The sequence below is a fragment of the Myotis davidii genome, unplaced genomic scaffold (genome assembly GCF_000327345.1).
Source record: "Myotis davidii unplaced genomic scaffold, ASM32734v1 scaffold6, whole genome shotgun sequence".
Classification (NCBI taxonomy): domain Eukaryota; kingdom Metazoa; phylum Chordata; class Mammalia; order Chiroptera; family Vespertilionidae; genus Myotis; species Myotis davidii.
In genome coordinates, this window is record NW_006383011.1 from 3,903,978 (window position 1) to 3,926,108 (window position 22,131).

The following is a 22,131-nucleotide window of genomic DNA, read 5'->3' on the forward strand; positions in this document are numbered from 1 at the left end:
ATTCATTTAACACTCACCTGAGTATAGGTTTTTAATTGATTTTAGAGAGAAAGGAAGGGGAGGAGAGAGAGAAAAACATTGATGTGGGAGAGAGACATTGATCAGTTGCCTCTCATACACTCCCGGACCAGAGATGGAACCCACAACCTAGGTTCATTCTGACTGGAATGAAACCTGCAGCCTTTTGTAGTATGGAATGATGCTCACCCAGCCAGGGCCAAGTTTGAAGTCTCTTTATTTTGAGACTCCTTTGTCCTTTTCATGAACTTTATAATTACTTTATTATTTTGTTTAATGTTGAATATGTCAATGTTTTTAGTTCTAATAATATGACGTAGATTAAATACATTCATGCATATGCTTTACAGGTATTAATATAATTTTATGTTGATGACATTAGATAAAATACTATGGGGCAATATATTATGTTTAATGTAATTTGAAAATTATCTAATGATGACTAGAACACCTAATGCAACTAGCCAGGGGTTTATGTTAAATTCCTGCTCTTCAGTTGTCTTTATTTTTGTACATTTTGAATCGATGAATAGATGTTCCTCAAAATTTCTCTTGATAATAAATAGCAAGTATATGTTCTAAATTCATGCCCAAGATAGTCCCTCAGGCTGTTTGAGGCATTTTGTTAATACACCTTCATCTTAAATGTCATGTTGGCGCCATAATGTCATTTATCTTTGTTAAACTGCACAATGTCTTCCCTTTGTTAATCCTTTCTTCCCCATCATGTTTTACATTAGGGTCTTATTTGCCCTCAAGCTTTTAGTTCTTCCCAAAGCAATCAAAATAGCTGACTTCAGAAACCAAGAAAGCAAGTATTTTGCAGACTTATTTATTGGCAAGGTAATCTTTATCTCTAAAACATAGTTTTTATTTTTCAAAAGATTATCAAAAGTGTAACAAGCCATAGCATCAAGTACAGCTATTTCTATTTTGCATGTTACTTTCTTAAAATTCAGTTTATATGGTAACAATTATTCTTAAGTCAAATAAATATTAATTTATTGTAATGGGCTTTCTAGGATCCTCTCATCTGTGTCCTGAAAATTTGGGCTATCATAGATTACCCCCCTCAACTACCCCCACACACAAAAGAACAAAGAAAATCTAAATTTAGTTTATGCTCAGTTTAAATCATGCTTCTTATTCTCTCTTGGAGACTGAAGTTTGGATTCAGAATGACCTTCTGAGACATCTGAGACTATAAACAACTACTTTATAAAATTAAAGTAACAGAAAGTTGCAAATGTTACAAAGATGTTTTAAAATAAATGAAAAATTATGGGCAACTTTTATTTAAGTACTTCCATCAGCTATTCTTTTCATTTGGATAATTCTTCTCTCTATTCAATATTAAGACAGTTTGCTGTATTTTTAATTAAATCATTCTTTCATTCATTTCCCTCCAATATAGCTACTTTTGTTCTAGTTCTAAGTCAAGTACATTGGGTTTTATCCCTAGAGAAATTCCCAAGAGCACCGAGTAGGGCAGCATTTCTCAGCTTACTTTGTTTGGCACTTCCTTTTTCACACCACTCAACCAAAATGCAGAATCCAGCATTCTTCTGAAATTCTTCACCCTTACAAAACAACTATTTATGCACTAATACAATATTTGAATAATACGAGTTCAGTCTTGACTACTTCCTTCAGGCAGAATTTTTAAACAAAATTCTTTTCAACCACTGACATTCTTGAGTAAAATGCAAGATGTTTAAAGCTCTGCATCTTTCAAAAAAACTACACACTGTGGAGACAGCAAGACATTTTGAGGACTAAAAAGGATATTGATTTGGTCCCCTCCCACCATGGCCATCTAGTTATTATTACAGATTTTTGCAAATTTGTTTTATTTACTCCATCAGTTCTCTTTAATTTTATATGGTCTTACTAGCAGATATTTGTCTTTTGCCCTCTGATAATGCATGATCCCTCCAAAGCCTTCTCTTTAATTACACATATTTTGTGGAGTCCACAGGGGTTGTCACATATTCATAAACAAGCCCGATCATTATTGGACATTGCCATTTTCTCACTTGCCGTACCTGCTACTCGTTAGGCCTGTGTTATCAGCTGGTAATTGTTGCCTGGGTATAGATTACTCCTTGGCCACCGTGTCTACTCTAGCTGGGTGTGGATCCCATTTTATCTGGATACCATCACCTCAATGAGCCCACTGATCTGAAGGGCTGCCAGTCCTGCTTACTTTCTGCAGGGCACCACCCCTACAGTCTATACCCCCCCTTATACAAATGTTCCCTGTGGGGCAACATAGGGGTTCTTTATAAAGTAGAATGTCTTTCTCACCTTTTTGTCTTTTATTTTTTAATGGTAACTAGAGTAGTGTTGTTTGTACATCAGAACACTTTGAAAACCAGCTTATACATTTTTCTGTCTTCCCACCCTAGTTGGAACCAGACACGAATTTTTAGGTGCTAAACTGGAAGACATGTCCAGATTATGGACTCTACACTGCACCATTCTCAGAATTTCCCATTATATCCAAATGCAAAGGGTTAAGGGCTTTGCACTGGACATGAGAAGCTCCCTATAGACCTCATTTTGCTTATTTCCATCCAAACAACATGATTTCTGAGTAGTTTAGGAATTTAAAACTTAGTAAAGATATGAATAGTGGACTTATTGGTATTTTAGTTAAAACCGTTCCTGCCTCTTAGAAATAGCCAATGTGGATTATAAAGGAAATTTTATTCCACTCTTCAATTCTGTCATCGGGAAAGTTTTGGCAGATTATTTATTATTGAATTGACTTAAACTGAAAAATAACATTTCAAGTGCAGTCTTCTGTTGAAGAGTAAGTAAAGGTATTGCCCTTTTGGTTTCAGTTTAAAATTTTTATATTTAATTTGCGTGATAAAAATCTCTTTATGAAGCTACTAACAACTAAACTTCAACCTTGTCTTTGCCAAAATTGCCATAAATTCTAATTATAGACATTTAAATAAACATTATATTGAGTAGTAATGTGAGTTTTTATTTTCGTGTATAGTCTAGAAGTTGTGACTTTGATGCTCAATATCAGAGAAGGTATGCACTTGTTTCATCACTTCCTTTCTTCCCTATCCCATTGAAATATTAACCCATTTACATGTCCCAATTCAAATACGTTCCTTTATATAGACACTTCTCCACACTCAGATGTTTTTCCTTCATAAAACCCCTATTATTCTTAGTTTTCATTCATTCATTCATTCATTTCATCTTGTGAAATAACTATATGAAGTGAGAGGCCATATTTAATACTTTTTTTGTTTTTTTCCATATGAATGTGTACATGCTAGACATATTGAGCAGCAGCGTCAATGGCAACAATAAGATAACTGAATAATGGTACCCTCCATACAGTCCTGAGGTAGGGAGAACCTAGAAATGGAGAAGTTAAGTAATTTATCCAAGTTAGCTAGTAAGCCGAGAAGTTAGAGTAAGAAACCAGGCAATTAGAATCTAGTCTACACATTAAGCTTTAAAAAAGTGAAAAATAAATATTTACTTAATTATTTAAATAAACATTCCAGACCTTACCCATCCCAATGAAAAGGGTTCAGTTTACATATTCAAATGTAGGAAGTATGTGCGTTCAAAAACAAAGTATAATAACTATAATGTAGTCTTTATGAAATGAGCCCCATAAAACTAATGAAAGCATTTCCGAAGAACACAGCAGCCTTGCTAGAGTCACTTCTAAGGTGACAACTCTGAATTGAAAAACTCGTACTTTGCTTAATATCTCTTCCCCTGTTCCCTTCTGAGAAGGAACTGTGTCCTCTTTCGTAGTCATACAGTCCACTAGCTCTGTTTCCGACTACCTGTGCGCAGTGGCAGCTAGCTTTTGGTTAGAGTCAGGCAGAGCTGGGGATAGAAAGATCCTTTGTTTCATCTCTAACTTTTTATGGCACTTCCATATAAGGAAAAGAGCGAATTCATATCAATCCAGAGCTTACTATTATTATAGCCTGTTTCCTTTCTACCCTTTTCAACTTAATTAGTCTGTCACTTTTCATCATGCATCTTTAGACTGTCTCCACTACCTGCTGGCTGTGTGGCCTATCAGTGCTTCGTTTTCCTCCTTATAGAAGTAACTAGAGGCATCGGTGCACAGGTGGGGTCCCTCAGCCTGGCTGGCGATTGGGGCCACCTTGCCCAGTCCCGATCAGGGCCAATGGGGGCCAGCCGGCTGGGGAGGGACCGCGGGAGGTTGGCCAGCTGGCAGGAGGGTTCCAAGGTGTGTCCAGTCCTCTCGCCCAGTCCTGATTGGCTGGACCCCAGCAGCAAGCTAACCTACTGGTTGGAGCGTCTGCCCCCTGGTGGTCAATGCGCATCACAGCGACTGGTCAAGTGGTTAACCAAATGGTCGCTTGATCAGTCAGACACTTAGCTTATTATGCTTTTATTATATAGGATATTATATAGATAATGGCACTTCTTCCAAGAGTAGCTATGAGGATTAAATGAGTTAATACATATCAAATGTATAGAATAATGCTTGTCATGAGGTAGGTACTTAGCATTATCTATTATTATCATCATCATTTAATTGGTGGAATCCTCTAGTTCTTTAAGGTTCTGCTAACATTTTACAACTTCTCTGTAGCTTTCTTAGAGACCCGCTGTTCCAGGCAGGCTCGGGCCCTTCTTTTATGCTGCTACATTGCTCACTCTGCTGTTTTAATAATTAGCACAGTGTCCTATTAGTTGAACTGCATGTTTCTTGATGATTATAAAGGCATTGAAGTCAAATGTAAAGGTGAAGGAAGGTCTAATAATTCTGTACTGTGTCTTAAGTTATTTTGTATTATCACCCACATGAATATTATGGGAAATATTATTAGTCACTCCTAATGTTAAAGAAGCTGAGATTTTATTTTTTCATCTAAAAGATGTCTTAAAATATTTTTAAGCTTCTTTTGTTATTCAGAAGTTTATTGGAAAGAACAATTCTTTTATGAAATCCAAAAAGAAAGTGCTGGTAGTTTACTATATGTATTTCTAATATGTAGTAAAGAGTACATAGAGTATGGTACTAGATGTATCTCCAAGCAAATATTTGAAAATTATATAAATTCTTTTTTAAATATTTATAAAATGTTGACTTTTTTTCTGATTCAGATTGATCTTCTTCCAATCAGTTAAAATTGATTGGGTTCTACTTGATTTTAAAAAAAGTTAGCAGTAATACCCATCACTAACCCCTGCTAGTAAAACTGAAAGGAAATACAGGATGTGCATTTTTTGTTGTTATTTTTAATGGAGTTGGAGTAGAATAACAAACTAACTTGAATACTAACATGGTTTCACATAGTTTACTTTTAAGTATATGTGTTTCTTATAATAGTAACTATATATCATTTACCTTGCAATTTTTATTTTAATTAACCCATTTGTATGTGAGAGATAGTAAATATTTGCTTTGTACATTAAAAATACACCACAAAGTATGTTTGTACTTAATAACTACCTAACAGATGTTTTCTTTCCTTAAAAAATGTTTTTTAAAATGCTTAAACATGAAATAATTTTAAATATACTCAGACTCTTAAAAACCACACATCATTGCAAACTCAAATCTTTATTCTTCTTACCACAATGTGATGACAATAGTAAATCTAGGAAAATAAATGTATTTTTTCCTTTTTTTAGAGTTTATTCCTGGATGGCTAACCAAGGGTATATTAAAGTGTTTATTCTAATGAACCATATTTCAAATATCAGTAGTAGCAAATGATCCTGCTATTTCTAGGGATCTTGGTTTTATTGGCAATCGGAGATAATTAATTGGCACATCCTTTTAATTATTTTTTAAACAGGACAGAGATTCCTTCTGCCATCAGATGTCTTTCTGCTTGACTGAACTGCACCTGTGGTCTTTGAAGAATACCTTACACATTGGCGGTAAATGAGCTCGAATTAATTTCAATATTTTTCAAATATAAGTTACAACATTATAAATAAATACTAACAAAGGTTAGAGCCTAGATTCTCCAGCTGGAGTTGCATTATTTTCTTTATTCTTAATGAAAAATTGGCTAATGGAAAATAATTTCTTAACTCTGCTTAACTTGTTTTTTCAGCTTGAGTTAGATTTTCTGTTGTGAAAATTAATTTTGTTGGCCTAATATTTTTTTCCTCTTAAAATACATACATGTTCAATATTTGCTGGAATTGTTCATAATGACTGATTTACATTCATAAATATTTTCAGGCTAATGGTAAAGGCATTTCTATTTAATATGAAAGTAATATTTCAACATATAGCTAAGACATACAATTAATCATATTCATATTCTTTGCATTTCAGTTTTTTTGTGGGGGAGTAATAGAAGTGTGTTCTAACAATGCTTATTAGTATTATAAAGTATATATCATTAAGGAACATATTTTACAAAATCTTTTTTTTCTTTGATTACCCAAAGCAACTCTTGAATTTTAGAGGACAGTTGTATGTATATGGCTTTACTTTATAAAGTATCATTTATTATTATATTTTTTTAAAAAAATCTTTATTGTTGAAAGTATTACATAGGTCCTCCTTTTTCCCCCATTAACTTTTGCCAGCCCGCACCCATACTCCCCACCGCCCCCAGCCCTGGCCCCAGGCCTTCACCACCCCATTGTCTGTGTCCATGGGCTATGCATATGTGCATACAAGTTTATGGGTTGATCTCTTTCCACCCACCCTCCCGTGCCTTCCCTCTGAGGTGCAAGAGTCTGTTCATGCTTCTATGACTCTGGGTCTTAAAATACCATTTCTTTATCTCAAACATATAAATACAGATGAATGTCATTTTAATTTCATTTTTTGCCTTGCTTAAAATATTAAGGATAGAACTTCCAGTTAAACAGGTGGATTTAACACACATTTGTTTCCTCCCCAAATTCTTCTAAAATGAGGGAAAGTGGATTAAATTAAAATAAAGAAGACATAAACTCACAAAGACTAAGAATAGGAGAGGAGACGATTGCAGTTGATTTTTGGAAGATGGGATGAAGGAATGAGCAAAGCTTAAAAATCTAAACATCGAGTGTCTACAGAGCAGAATTCCAGTGACAGCCAGTCTGTTTTTCAAAACTCTAGAAAGATACAGAAATTTGAGGGCCCAGATACTGTAGACGATGGGGATGTGATATGAGGGTGACAACCAAGGCACTTAAAAATCTGCTTGAGAAATAGTGAGATACCTTCCGTACTGTGGAAATACTTGACGAGGGAGCCTTTAAACTTGGATCCCAGCCCCAGTGAAGAAGCCAGGGAGAGGTGCTGAACTGAAAGCAGGGATGAGAAGAAAGCCTGCACACTGATGGGCAAGGTCCTCTTTATCCCACCTGGTCCTGAGAATGCCACAGCCGTCAGACGTTCCCCAAGAAGGGAGGAGCTCCAGGGAATCCTCTCTGGAGTGACTGCATGGCCCCAGAGAGAAGACTCCACACTGACATTTGATGATGGGATCCTCCGCTGAAGCACCGGGGTTCCTGGCTCATCAGTGAAGCCCCCAGTTGGCAAGCCCTGCTCCTGTACACAGAGCTTCTAATCAGCTTTCTGTGACTCATTTTTAAATATGAACAGCAAGGAGCAATGTGCAGAAGCTTCAGAAAACACTGGAAAGTTATACTCATATCTTGGGAATTAAAAAAAAAAATGTTGCAGAAAAAAATAAAACTCAAGAGAGTAAAAGAAAGCTTATTAGAAAATAGAAAAAACACACACCAAAGAATGAAAGTGAGCTTATCTCACTGCTGATGAAAGTATAATTTGAGCCAACCACCTTAGGAAACAATTTGGCATTATCTAGCATAGTTGAAGAAGTACGTCACCTATTGACTAATAATTCAACTCCTAGGTATATACCCAGCAAAAGTCCTGACACTTGTGCACCAAGAGATTTGTACAAAAATGCTTACAATATTACAGTTTATATTCCAGGGAATTAGAAACAACCCAAATGTCAATCAGCAGGAGAATGGATAAATACATTTATGCAACAGAGAAGTGAATGAATTTCAGCTGCATGCAACAGTATAGATGAATGTCAGAAATGTGATATTAGGCAAATAAATTTAAAAATAAGTTGCAGAAGAGTTCCTATAATATGATAACGTTTAGAGCAATGGTTCTCAACCTTCTGGCCCTTTAAATATAGTTCCTCATGTTGTAACCCAACCATAAAATTATTTTCGTTGCTACTTCATAACTGTAATGTTGCTACTGTTATGACTCATAATGTAAATATCCGACATGCAGGATGGTCTTAGGCGACCCCTGTGAAAGGGTCATTCGACCACCAAGGAGGTCGCGACCCACAGGTTGAGAACCGCTGATTTAGAGGCAGTTTAAAAATAACAGGCAAAATTAAATAGTGTCTTATGTCAGGAGACAAATATATATGTAATACTATAAAGAAAGTAAGGATTATAAACAAAATTTTAGTATAATTCTGAGAAGAGAGGGAGTGGGATGAAATAAAAAAGGGCACACAGAAGGCTTAAAAGGTGTTGTTCTTTCCTGGTTTGTGTATATTTTTATCATATGTATAGTCTTTTGTATTTTATTATTTTTACCATTTTTTTAAATCCTTACCCAAGAATATGTTTTTATTGATTTGAGAGAGAAAGGAAGGGAGAAAGAGAGAGAGAGAAAAAAAAAACACATTGATCGGTTGCTTTGATCAGTTGCCTTCCATATGCACCCCGACTGGGAATTGAACTCACAACCTAGGTATGTGCCTGGGCTGGGAATCGAACCCTCACCTTTTTGGTGTACAGGAGGATGCTACAACCAACTGAACCACCAGGCCAGAGTTATATTTTATTTTTTAACATTATTTATAAGCGTTTATTTACCCAGTAATTTAGCAATTGTAAAACAAAAATGTTAAATGGTATTTTCATTATAGCACTTTAGTAATAAAATACATATAGAAAAAAACTCTAAGGAGAGACAACAAATGTTATTAGTGGCTGTCTCTGAAGAATGGAAAGATAGCACATTGAACTTTTTAAAATTTTTTCCCCTCCAAGTTTATCCAATGAACATATAATTAAGAAAACATGCCCTGACCAGTTTGGCTCAGTGGATAGGGCGTCAGCCTGTAGACTCAAGGGTCCCGGGTTTGATTCCGGTCAAGGGCATGTACCTTGGTTGCGGGCACATCCCCAGCAGGGGGTGTGCAGGAGGCAGCTGATCAATGTTTCTCTCTCATCGATGTTTTTAACTCTCTGTCCCTCTCCCTTCCTCTCTGTAAAAAATCAGTAAAATATTTTTTTAAAAAGAAAACATAATTATGTTGAAATATACATGTATTATAAAAATGAAATGAATGCTGTGACAAAAAACACACACAAAGATAATAAATAGGAAAGAGCATGTTAGCTATTCGACCTAGGAACTCTAAATTCAACTATTACTAACTCCATGAAAAGCAACAAAAAGGAGAGGAGGAAATTATCAAAGAAATATTTCTAGACTAAGAAAGTAAGTTTGTAGAATGAAAGGGCTGATGGACCAGGAGAAAATGAAGGGATTAAGTGATTGATTTCAAAGAAGCATAAAAGCTAGCTATATGGAAGCAAGGGATCAAGAGAGATGAAAAAAGTAGGCAATTATGATCAGAGAAGAAAATACTTCAATTTAAGATTCCAGCTAGAGCCTTTGCTGGTATGGCTCAGTTGGTTGGGTGTTGTCTCGTGCACCAAAGGTTGCTAGTTCAATTCCTGGCCAGGGCCCGTGCCCGGGGTGCAGGCTTGATCCTACAAGGGGTGTGTAGGAAGCAGCCGATATATGTCTGGCTCTCACATCAATGTTTCTCTTTCTCTCTTCTCTTCTTCTCTCTCTAAAAAAAATCAATGAAAATGTATATATAAAAAGATTCCAACCAGAGTACAATTCTGGTGGCTTTATTAATAATAATAAATATGATAACTAATAATATGTTTTGCTTTATAAACATTTTCTGGAGAATGTCAAAATCCAAAGTACACTTCCATTAAGATTTAAAATTTCAGAAATGTATATGTGTTAAGGCATTAATCACTGAAAATTAATATCTGCAAGACAAAAATTTTATCTATAGGTTATTGAATATATATATCACACTTCTTTTTAAAGAATAGTTACAGTCCTGCTATTGTGGCTCAGTTGGTTAAGCATCATCCCATGCACCAGGAGGTCACTGATTCAATTCCCAGTCAGGGCACATATTTTTTAAAAACCAATCCATAAGCAATAGGGGAAAAAAGAAAGAAAGAAAACATTACTAACACCTTAGGATCCCTACCCATGACCTTTCCCAATAATGCCTTATTAGATATATTCAGCCTAGTAGAAATGCATTCTTTAAAACTGTATTTAAAATTAATAGCATAACAAATAAAATACAGCTTCAGTAAGTATACATGATTGGCTATTTTGAAAACTATATATAAATATATAGCTGTAATAATTTTTTTTGAAGTTCCATCACTCAATTTGAGAAAGATTGGAGCAATCAGTCACTAGGGGGCAGCCTATACTGCTTCCCTTCCACTTCTTTGGAAATAGTTATGTCCTTGTGTTAGTAGCTAGAATTATTTTGCATGGGAGGAAATAAATGTTACTTCAAAGAAAAATATTTCACTATTCATAGATAGTAAGAAAATGGACACAGTTGTTTTGTTCTTCTGTAATTAAACTGTAAGAACAGAATTCCTTGATTAAATCACTCTCAGCATTTAGGAAAGCCTAGCTTTGCTTTTGTAGCCTCCTCAGAACATCCGACTTTGAATGGGTTTGGAAGGTTTTTCTTTAAGTCTGAACAGCGTCAGATAATTTATCCACACCTTACTCTAATCCTCTCTTTCTCTTCTACAGCTTCGCCACTGAACACCCTCCCAGACTTGAGTTAAATAAGAGAGAAGGAAGCACGGCTCAGAATCCAAGAGTCAGGGCATTTTCTTCCATCCACTGATTTCATGTGGCATTGCTTAGTGGCAGTTCCCTTGGGGTGGCACCCTGTGGAAAATGTCAGAGGGAGTGTGACAGAGAAAAGGTGGTCTTCCTGCATTGCAGTTCCTTACTCCTCTTTTCCTCATGCCATTTTAGTTTTGTGTAAATCTTTCCTAATCACATTGGTAAACTTTCCAGTATCCCTGTAATACCTGAACCCATGTCTAGATACTTTTAAACTACTTTATTTCTAGTAAGGTAAAGAGACCGCTTTTGTCCTCCTCTCTACCTATACTCACTCCCACCCAGCCATGTAGTCTGATTGGCTTCTTATTCTCCAGAATTTTTTACCATAATCTAATGTTATTTCTTCCTTTCTGTAGATAGAGATATTGGGATATACCAGTATTATGACAAGAAAGATCAACCAGGTAAAGTATCTGCTCTACTCAACTAATTCTTATAAACAAAATATCCTAAACTATGTAATACCATTAATAGATTATAGAATTAAGAAAAGTCACTTCAGTTCTTTAGAAAAATGCCGAGGTTGATATCTGTTCGATATAAAATAAAGCAATATTGAGAAAATGCTATAGGAGAACATGAAAATTTTCATTTTACTGCTGATCAGACTGATAACTGGACAGCCTAGTCTCGTTTATTTATCAGTGTCCCAGTAGAGGGCATTGTTAATGCATGGCTCCACTGTGCTGGCCTGCCGGGTCCTCACCTGGTATCTGAAATAGGCATTTCTGTGTGAATGATCAATTTTCTTTATCTGATTAATCCTGTTAATCCCAGAAGTTTTTGTTGGGCCAAAAGGTCTTTCTAGCTAGAGTTACTTCCTGTTTTGGTCTCTGTTGAAGTGGGTTTGTGTGGGCTTCTTCTGTGCTTAGCTTGGCGTTAATAGGCCGACTTCATGGTTCTGATGACAGACTGAAACAGCTTCTGTTCTGGGCTCGGTTGCAGTTCCCTTCCATATCTGATGAGATTGCAGGCTCAGGATATTGGCCCACCTGTTGTGGTACATAAGCCTTTTCACTGCAAATTTAGGAAATACCTCTATGAAATGAAAGCATCTATATTATGGCATTTTTCCAACTGCCTTTTAAAAAGTTGAGTGTAATTTATTAATCTCAACAAGGTGTGTGATAATACATTATATATGTGCATATAAAAATACAAAGTGTTAAAAAATAATTTCTACTTTTTTTTTCTTCTTTCCAACTCTTCCACCACAGTATCAGCGACAGAGCATGGTAACTTAGAAGCAAAGCAGAAACTGGCAGAATGTAAGCTTTCTTTATATATTTTATGGAATAATTATAAAACGGGAATTTTAATATCCCTGAAGATTCAGTTTAACAAATATTTTAAGCTTTCTGTACAAATAGGAAATGTTATATTCCTTCTAAATTTCTTATAATTATAAATTCTCATTCTTTAGCCATATAAACAAATGAGTAAGAATTGTATTTGTTAGGAATTTCTAATTTAGACCACTGAAATCTCTATCCAGTTTTTATATGTTTATATAAACATAAACTTTCTTAATGAATATTTATATTAGTTAATATACTTAAATGTATCGTGCTTAAATTCTGATAACATTTTATTATTTGTCCTATGCCTAAATCATTGTTTTACTTATTTTAAGAAAATAAGATTTGTAATGACCAATATTAACATTTTATTCTCTCTAGTTTTCTGTTCTAAAATATTTAAATGTGTTAATGTAATATCTCTACAATATAGTATGGTTTTAATGGCTTAAATATAATTTACATTTTGTTTGGAATATAGATAGCTCTGAAAATCCTACTTGTTCTCTTGTTTTAAATGGTCAAGTTGACATTTAATTTTTAAAAATACTCTATTAGGAGCTGTAACAGGTTTTAAAATTTTCACAGATGCTCTATACATCATAAATTATGTTGTAAAAATAAACTTGCTGAAATAAGACACATAGCAATTTTACTGTAAAATTTTAATATCTATATACTACATATTATATGCATATTCACATACATACACACATATATAGAACTCTTATTTAAAAATATGTAGGAGAATTCAAAGATTAATTTATTCCTATGATGAAATAGATATTACCAATTTAACATTTTGTTAATTTTTTTAAACAAAACTTATTTTTAGTTTGACTTAGGCTAACATTTAGACTCTACTAAATAATTTTATCTTTTAATTAAATGTATTTAAAACACAGCAAAGCTTTATTAATATTGAATTGTGGTGTAGATTTTAAAGAGGATTGTTTTACATAAAAAAGAGCATTATTAGTGCCTAATTTGTTAAAACTTGGATTTGTCTCCATTTTTTCCTTAATCTTAGTATGTGATGCTTAATTTAAAATTCATTTTTCTGTGTATATTTTGTTTTTGTATTTTACTTCTTTTCTCACTGTATTCATTTACTCATTAGGAATTTTCAGGTTTGAGAATTTGGATTGAACATTTAATGTTATAAAAGAAAATGTTATTTTTTGTTAAAGAGGGGGTCATTCACTTTTAATTACTAGGTTCACAGGCCTGGGAAACTTTCCCAGGCATTCTCTGAGCCTTGTTGGTTGTCATCATAAAATTATGATCAGGAAGATTGTTTTGTGGTAAAAGTTCTGTTCCTATGAGAAAGCCTTTCAAAAGGCTGTCATTCGATGATGGAAATGAAGCCCACTTCCTCTCAATTAAGGAGGTGTTTTATTTTAATCTTCCTTAGGCACACTGCTTAGTAGCGTTTCCTTAAGTCATGTTTAACTAACTGTAGTACATGTTTTATTTGCCAGCACGAGATTATCCGTGGACTCTCAAAAACAGACGCCCAGAAAAACTTCGAGACTCACTAAAGGAGTTGGAGGTATCTTTCCAAAAGTTTCAAAAATGGCAACAAACAAATCTTTTTTAAAACATCTTTCAACAGCTTTAATTTTCATAAAGGATCGGCTCTCCTGGCGATGAGAGCTTTGCTTTTGTCCAGTGAGGAGTTTCAAAACAGTTGCATCTTTGTGTGGCATGCTGATCTCTTTTCTTTTTCTTTTTCTTTTCTTTTCTTTTCTTTCCTTTCTTTTCTTTTCTTTTCTTTTCTTTCTCTTCTTTCTTTTCTTTCTCTTCTTTCTTTCTTTCTTTTTGCAAATCAGAGGCACTTTAACTGATAATGAAAATGTGTATAGCCAACTGCACTCTCTTCTTCTGTTTCCTTCAGGAGCTGATGCAAAACAGTCAGTGTGTGCTGAGCAAATGGAAGAACAAATATGTCTGTCAGGTAAAATGGTTTGACGTGCGTTTGCAGTGTTTAACCAATGGAGCTGAAAACTATGCAGCAATTGGTATTCTTGTGTTATGATAGGCAATGGACAAAAACTTTTTAGGAGTGGATATTTCATAGTTTGAATTCTAGTCATTCTAGAACTAACATGAGACAGATTGACACAGGCCACCAGGCTACCTCATTAATCAGTGTAGTTGTATTGACACACTATGGGCACTACTAAAAATCTTTTCAGTGGTATTTATTGTTTGGAATTGTCTGACTGTTGTATTAAATATTTACCGGTATAAATTTAATCATAATTTGGAATGAAGATAGAACTATAGGACAAAAGGTGTTTTGACATACCACTCTGTAAACATTTGTGAACGCCATGCTTATGGACATCAATAGACTAGAGTTGACCTAACATAATAAGACATTTGCTCTTTTTTTTTTTTTTTTTTTGAAGCTTCTAAGCCGTCCTGTTTAATATGGTAGCCACGAGCCACCTCTGGCTATTTAAATGTAAATTTAAATTAAATTAAAAATTCAGTTCCTCAGTTGAACTACCCACATTTTAAGTGTTCAGTAGACAATGTCTATACAGTACATTTTCACCAAAGAAATTTTTATTGGACAGCACTATTAAGACCTAGATAAGGAGCTACATGTTGAATAAGCCTAGATTAAGGACTACATCATAATAATTAGTGTTCATTGATCATAAAATAATGGACAAATGCCTCAGTGTTGCTGATTGGCTTAAAAATACTATTTGCTTAGAAAAATTTTACTTGCTTATGATAAAAAAATCATTAGTTATATTCTACTTATACATATAATTGAAGGTACATCGGTTCTAATAATTATAACTGTTTTATGGAATTGAATATCCTGTATCAATTTAAATTCTTATTTGTTTACAATTTGACTTACTTTAAGTCTACTGTTATCTGAAGTTCATGGCTCTATCTATAAATTTACAACATTGAATTTGTAATAATTAGGAACATAATCTACTATTCAAATATAGACTATCATTTTAGTGGACTCTAATTTTTCCTCATTTTTTTGTTTAAACTCGTTAACTTTACTCATGAAGGTAACTATTTAGTTACCTCCTCAACTGTCATAAATTATTACTTTCCAGAGACTGTTTAATAAGGCTGAATTAATATTTTTAGAACCATAATACTTCTTAATTTCCATTTAGGATACTACTCAAAAGAATGGGATTATTTAAAAATTCATAATTTGTTTTCATAAAAGTTTTCATCAGACTTTAAAACTTGAATATAAAATATGCTCCAGAAAGTTTTAAAGTTAGTATAACTCAAATTGTACTTCTCAATGCCATTACTCACCTTAAAAGCAAGCATAAAATTACTTGACTGGAGGGCATGCCTACCACCTATAGTATGAGGTGTGTCTCATGGCCTCCACCCTTACCGTTGCACAGGGTAAGTTGGAACATGTCAGGTATCTTAAAATATGCAGTGGAGCATCCCAATAGGCAATCCTTTTAAAATAGGTTTTATTGCATTTTAATTTAATAAGCAAGTTTGTGTGTATGTCTGTGTGGGGGGAGCATGGAGAGGAAAGTTCTTCACTAGTAAATTAATTCAACTCAGAAAAGGAATGTGCATGATAAATATATACAAAATTGCTTTTGTAAGTTACAGCCACTTGAAGTACTCTTTTCTTATGCTGTTATATCAATGAGTCTACTTTTTAAAAAATCCTCATGGGAGTATGTTTATTGATTTTAGAGAGAGAGGTGGGGAGAGGGAAACATAGATGTGAGAAGCAGTGATTGGCAATTGGTTGCCTCCCGTATTTGCCCCCACCAGGGATTAACCCACAACCTAGCTATGTGCCCTGACTAGGAATCGAACTCCCAACCTTTTGGTGTATGGGAAGACAATCTAACCAACTGAGCCATTGGATCAAAGCAGAATTTACCTTTTTTATATTTTGTGCATTATTTTATGATTGATAAGATATTCCTAAAATAGATCTTTTACAACCAGCATATTCTTGATGTGATATATTTTAACAAGATAACTTTACCTCCACCCTGCACACAAGTCTGTGTTAGTCCCCACATCTTTAGGGCCTTTGAGAGATCTCTTAACATAATCCATCCACTTCCTTAGATCCTAGACAGGACTGTTAGCTAGATCTTCTAAAAATATGTCTATATGTCTTTTCCTAAAGATCTCTCATATCACAGTAAATTAAAAATTTGGTGTGCAAGCTAAATGTTTAAAAGGATTCCCTTAAGCCTTTCTTAGTTGCGAAATAAATAAATCATTACCATAAGCTCTCTTAGGATCCCTCTTTTGTGCATCAGGTAAATATTTTTTCATCCTTGCCCTCCATGGCAAATTTAGGATTTATGGAATTTATCTTGTCTTCTTCTCAAGGTATCCTTATTTCTACCAAAAGTCAAATTGTTTAGAAATCAGCAAGGCAACTGCAGCAACTTAAAGGATTTCAGAAGATGCAGTCAGTGCTTGGATTTTCCCTCTGTTGAACAATGAGATTTTATAGGTTGTCATCATTACCAGAACTTAGTTCATGTTGTTGATCCAGTTACACATAAATTGTATCATTTTAAAAATAATTCTTTCCACTTACAAATTCATAAGTTTATAAATCAATATGTTCTGAATGAAAATTGCCTTTTGAAGTTGGTTTTCCAGACTATTCCTATTCCTAGTTTAAAATGCAATAAAAGTGTGAGGTGTAATTCAGAGTTTAATTTTACTAGCTATCAAATACATTTCTCATTGTTTTTCAGTCTCCCAGAATGATTTCATTATGAGAAAATGTTGGATAATTTCCTGCTCTGAATTTCTAAAATCATTTAACAAACTATTCTTAGGTAATAAAAGTTTCAGCATTAAGACACTGTTAAATTTATACCACGATGGAGAAGAGTATAGGAATTGAGACCAGAGGAAATGGGACACTAGTTATATCAGGCCTTGTAGGCTCCTGAAAGGACTCTCCTTAACTCCAAGTGTGATGGGAAACCCTTGAAGATTTTTGAATGGAGGAGGAACTTGATCTGATTTACTTTTTTTTTCTGATTTTTTAATTGGATCGATCGATCTGGCTATTGTGATGGAAACAAATTGAAGGGAACAAAGATCAAATTGGAAATAAGTTAAAAGGCTGTTTCCGTAGTTCAGGTGAGTCATAATGGTGGTTTTGACTTACGGGAATTGTTAAGTGGTGAGAAGTGGCCAAATTCTGAGTATAATTTAAGTTTTGAGCCATCAGAATTTGTTGATGGATCAAATATGGAGTATAAAAGAAATTTCTGAGCGATAGAGTTACCATTCACTGTAAAGGGAAGATTGAGAACAAGTTTGAGGAAACATCAGGAGCTCCATTTTGGACATCAATGTTTGAAACGCCCATTAGATATTTAGGTGGAGAAATCAAATAGACAGTTGGTTATAGGAATCTGTAGTTCAGAGAAAGGTCTGAGCTAGAGAGAGAACTTTTTGGGGAAACCCCACAGATGGTATTAAAGCCAAGAGGTTGCTGAAGATCACCTAGGGAGGGGCTGAAGGGCTGATCCCTGGGGCCCTCCAGCATTTGGGGATTGGAGAGATGGAGAAAGGAGATAAGAAGGACTAGCCTAAGAGGTAGACCACACTGAAGGCAGGATGGTGTCCATGAAATTAAGTTCCAAGAAGAAAATGAGGTATAACTGGCATGTAAGATACCAGTAACAAGATGTCTGAGATTGACCATGGGATGGAGCAAGCATGTCAAACTCGCAGCCAGTGGGCCACATGCCCTGCCAGCCGTGAGTTTGACATGCTTGGGATAGAGTAACACATAGGTCATCAGTGACCTGGATATGAGCAGTTTCGGTAGATGGTGTCGGCAGAAGCCTGATTGGAATGCATTTAAGAGCTAATGGGAGGGAAGAAATTAGGTTTACAACATAAGAACGCATTATGTTATAAAGGAAATAAAGAAATAGGGCAGGAGAGGTGGGGTCAAAAGATGTTTATTTTCTTATTTAGCTTGGAGAAATAACATCTATTTCAGTTGGTTTGATAATGGGAGTGATCCAGTGGGGGAAAATTCGATGCAGGAAAGGGGATAATTGCTGGAGTAATGTTGATGAAAAGCTACTTAATAAAGGAGAAGGGAATGGACAGTAGGTGCCTGGAACCTGATGATAGATAGCGTGGAGATGTCTTATCAGCCATGGGCTGCCTAACTCCAGATTTGTTGTCCTCTTAGGAAAAACAAGTTCCCATTCAGTTAAGTAATAATTTTTTTAGGTTTCTGTTATATGCACCTGAATGCAGTTCTAAGTGACCCAACATATTTAGAAATGTGGCAGTAGAATCAGAAGAAATTAATAAGAGTTGAAAATGGTACCTTTGAGAGTGGTATGAGAGGTTGTGGTGAAATAAGACAGTACACGCTGTTTTAATTTCAAGTATTCTTTGACATTTTAGCAATTTATATATGTATTTCTTTCGTTGAAATATTTTAAAACATGCCCAGAGTGCTTCTGAGAAACAGATGTCAAGATGGTACTAGGAATGGAAGGGACCTAGGGGGGAGATGTGAAAGATAAAGGGGAAGGGAACAGGAGTGGGTGGGGAGAGCTATAATGCTGGTCTGACCCTGTGAAGGGAGAAGGAAGAAAGGCTTGGCTGTAAAGAGCCTCAAACCGCAGTATGGTGCCGAGAAAGTTTCAGCCAGGCCAAATGGGCGTACCTGGGCCAAATTTGCTCATTAGAGGAGTTTCCTATTGGACTAGTACCCACCGTATTCAGTCATTGCCTAGTAGTCCCTGGGGAAAATGTGGCCTTTGTCAGTCAGTTATGTTCCCAGTTTCTATTCTTCCTGAAGGAACTCTGGTATATGTCCATGCTCATCACACCCACAAAAATTTATACTAAAAGTAAGAATGTATGTCTGTGTGTTTGTACACACATAGCACTGTACCTAGTAATCTTCATGTTCAGCTAGGCGGTTTAATATCATGTCCTGATAATTTTTCTTTTTTAGGCAAAAAATTCATGTCTTTCAAGTAAAAATAGAGTTCACATTATATCGTGATTACCTCAATACAAAGTTTGATGATCTATGATAATCTATTCATGCATTGATTGATTGCTCTTAAAAATACAGAAATGAACCCAGTTTTGGAACATGGTTATGACATAAAGAAAACTTTAATCTTCTTTATAATTATGTGTCTTTGTGTCATCAATCAAAATTGCCTTCCTGTTCTTTTCACAAATGGTTCTTTCTTCTCTTTTATAAATTGTTTTTATTTTAAAGTATTTCTTTAAAGGAACTCATAATTTCCTGCCTCTGCCCTTGGCATCTGTGCCTGATAATGTTTTGGAAACTTCAAGGTATTTTGCCCCAAAGGAAACCAGTATAGAACTATGACTTTCCCTCATATATTCAGTTATAGTTAATACATAGAAAGCTAAATGAGTTCAAATCTGAATAATCTAGTTCCTTTATTTTGATATATATTTTACAAAGTAGAAACAAACACATACCAAACACTTACCTGTTTTTTAAAGGGAAAGTAAAATGGCTTTCATAGCTAGCTAATGAGAAGACTTTAAAAAAATTATATTAGAGGGAGAAAGAGAAACATCAATCAGTTGTCTCCCACATGTGCTCCGACTGGGGATTGAACCTGAAACCTGGGTGTGCACCCTGACTGGACAGATCGCAACCTTTTGGTATACAGGACAATGCTCCAGCCAACTGAGCCATACTGGCCAGGGCTAATGAGAAAAGTTTTAATGTATTATATTTAAATACCTATACAAAATTTTTACACAAAAACTTAAAACATGACTTATATCAAATTTAGAACTTTCTATTAGAGGCACAATTTGGAATGAGCCAGTTAGAAATATATAAACTAAAATAATCTAAGATCGGGTATGAGAACTCATCAACTTTACATTACTGATATTTGAGAATATTACGTTATACATACATGTATATGCCAATGTAGCTGATAAAGAAAACACAGCAAGTGCTTTTGCCAAATTGTAATTTATACCCTGAAGTTAAAAAAACAACTACTATTAGGTTAGCAGATATGCTACTTAAGTAACTATGAAATGAAAAGCAGTTATAACTGTGCTTCTCATAAAATAGTGTTGTATATAAAATATTCACAGTGGCTCCTCGCAGTGAAGCACCTATCATTTGGTAGTCTCCTTGGGCTAAGTAGAATCCTAGGTTGAATTGTGAGATCCCAGATACACTGTGTGCCAAGCATATAAACCTCCACTATATCTGGGTCTATCCTCCTGCCATGGTACAGCAAAAGTCCCTACTCCTATCTAAGGTCAAGGATTCCATCTAGACCTACAGTTCTCAAACTGTGCACTGAGGCACCCTGAGGATTGCAGTGAATTCACCAGAGTCTTGCAGGATAGTTAAAAATTTTGGAAAACACAAGGCTTCTGTTGGGCACTATACAGATAAGTGGCTCCAAGTTAGTGCAGAGTTTCACATTAGATGATACTGCATTCCTTCCAAGGGTGTCATATCTTTATGAAACTGGATTTTTAGGGCTTGTATAATAAAAAGCAAGTACCACTCAACAATTAACTTAGAACAGGAACAAGGGTGAGGTTGTCCAATCTGATTCCAAAGTTGGAGAAGTTGTATACTGCCCAACTTCATTAATGCATGCAACTTATTAATATGGAGTTGTGGTTATTTTGGAATTAAATCAAATATTTTTTTTCAGTTTCTGTTGTTATGCTCTCAAATGGCTAGTAAGTTGTTGGGACATAATGATTAAGTTGTTTGAATTTGTTTATTAAATGGCATGGCAGGTATTATTTTGGCCAAAAGGCACCATAAAATTACTGAGACGCAGAGGGTGCTATGGACTGAGAAACTGTGGGAACCTCTGATCTAAACTTTGGACCCCATTGCCTCTGGCCTTCTCAGGACCCTACATGATGGTCACTTCTCTTGTGGAAAGCGCAAAATATTTCTTCTTGGTGTTACTTTTGGCTTTATTAACTGTGTGACTTTGGGGAAGTTACTTCACCTATTCATGCCAGAGTGATTATAAAATGAAGGTAAAATATCTAACTCATGGGTTTATTATAAGAATTAAGTTAATAATTCCATGGGGATCAGGCCTAAGCTGACATTCAGACATCCCCTGAGGGCACAGGCCGGGCGGGCACAGGCGTGGCTGAGGGACCCCTCCAAGTGCATGAATTTCCATGCACCGGGCCTCTAGTATACTCGTAAGTGGGGTTGCGAAATTAGATGATAGCTCTGTTTTTAATTTTTTGCAGGCTTCCTACTGTTTTGCATAGAGGTCACATCATTTTATTGTTCCATCAACAGTGCACAAGGGTTCCACTTTTTTCCCATCCTAACACTTGTCTTTGTTGTGTGTGTGTGGTGTGTGTGTGGTGTGTGTGTGTGTTTTTTATATATAGTAGCTATACTAATGGGTGTAAGGTGATATCTTGTTTTGATTTGCATTTCTCTATTGATTAGTGATGTTGAGCATTTTTTTTTTCATATGCTTGTTGGCCATTGAAATGTCTATTAAAGTTTGTTGCACATATTTTAATTGGGGTATTTTGGTTTTTGTTGTTAATAGGACCTTTAAAAATATATTCTGGCTATTTTTTTAAATATATTTTTTATTGATTAAGATATTGCATATGTGTCCTTGTCCCCATGTTACCCTCTACCCCCCCCCCCGCTCATGCCCTATATGCCTGCATGTAAGTCCTTTGGTTGATCTTTCACCCTTACCCCCACCCTCCCCTACTTCCCTCTGAGCTTTGAGCATCTGATCGATGCTTCTCTGTCTCTACATCTTTTTTTGTTCCTCGGTTTATGTTGTTCATTAT

At 35.2% G+C, this 22,131-nt stretch overlaps 1 protein-coding gene across 1 annotated transcript in view; it reads left to right on the forward strand.

The window, feature by feature from the left end:
• Positions 1-22,131, forward strand: part of WDPCP (WD repeat containing planar cell polarity effector) — a 247,997-nt gene that overhangs the window by 57,529 nt on the left and 168,337 nt on the right. The window contains exons 2-6 of the mRNA XM_006778547.2: positions 5,844-5,928; positions 11,338-11,385; positions 12,199-12,249; positions 13,761-13,831; positions 14,177-14,236. Of these exons, the coding sequence (XP_006778610.1) occupies positions 5,868-5,928; positions 11,338-11,385; positions 12,199-12,249; positions 13,761-13,831; positions 14,177-14,236 (291 nt within the window). The 5' untranslated portion in view covers positions 5,844-5,867. The remainder of the gene's footprint in view (positions 1-5,843; positions 5,929-11,337; positions 11,386-12,198; positions 12,250-13,760; positions 13,832-14,176; positions 14,237-22,131) is intronic.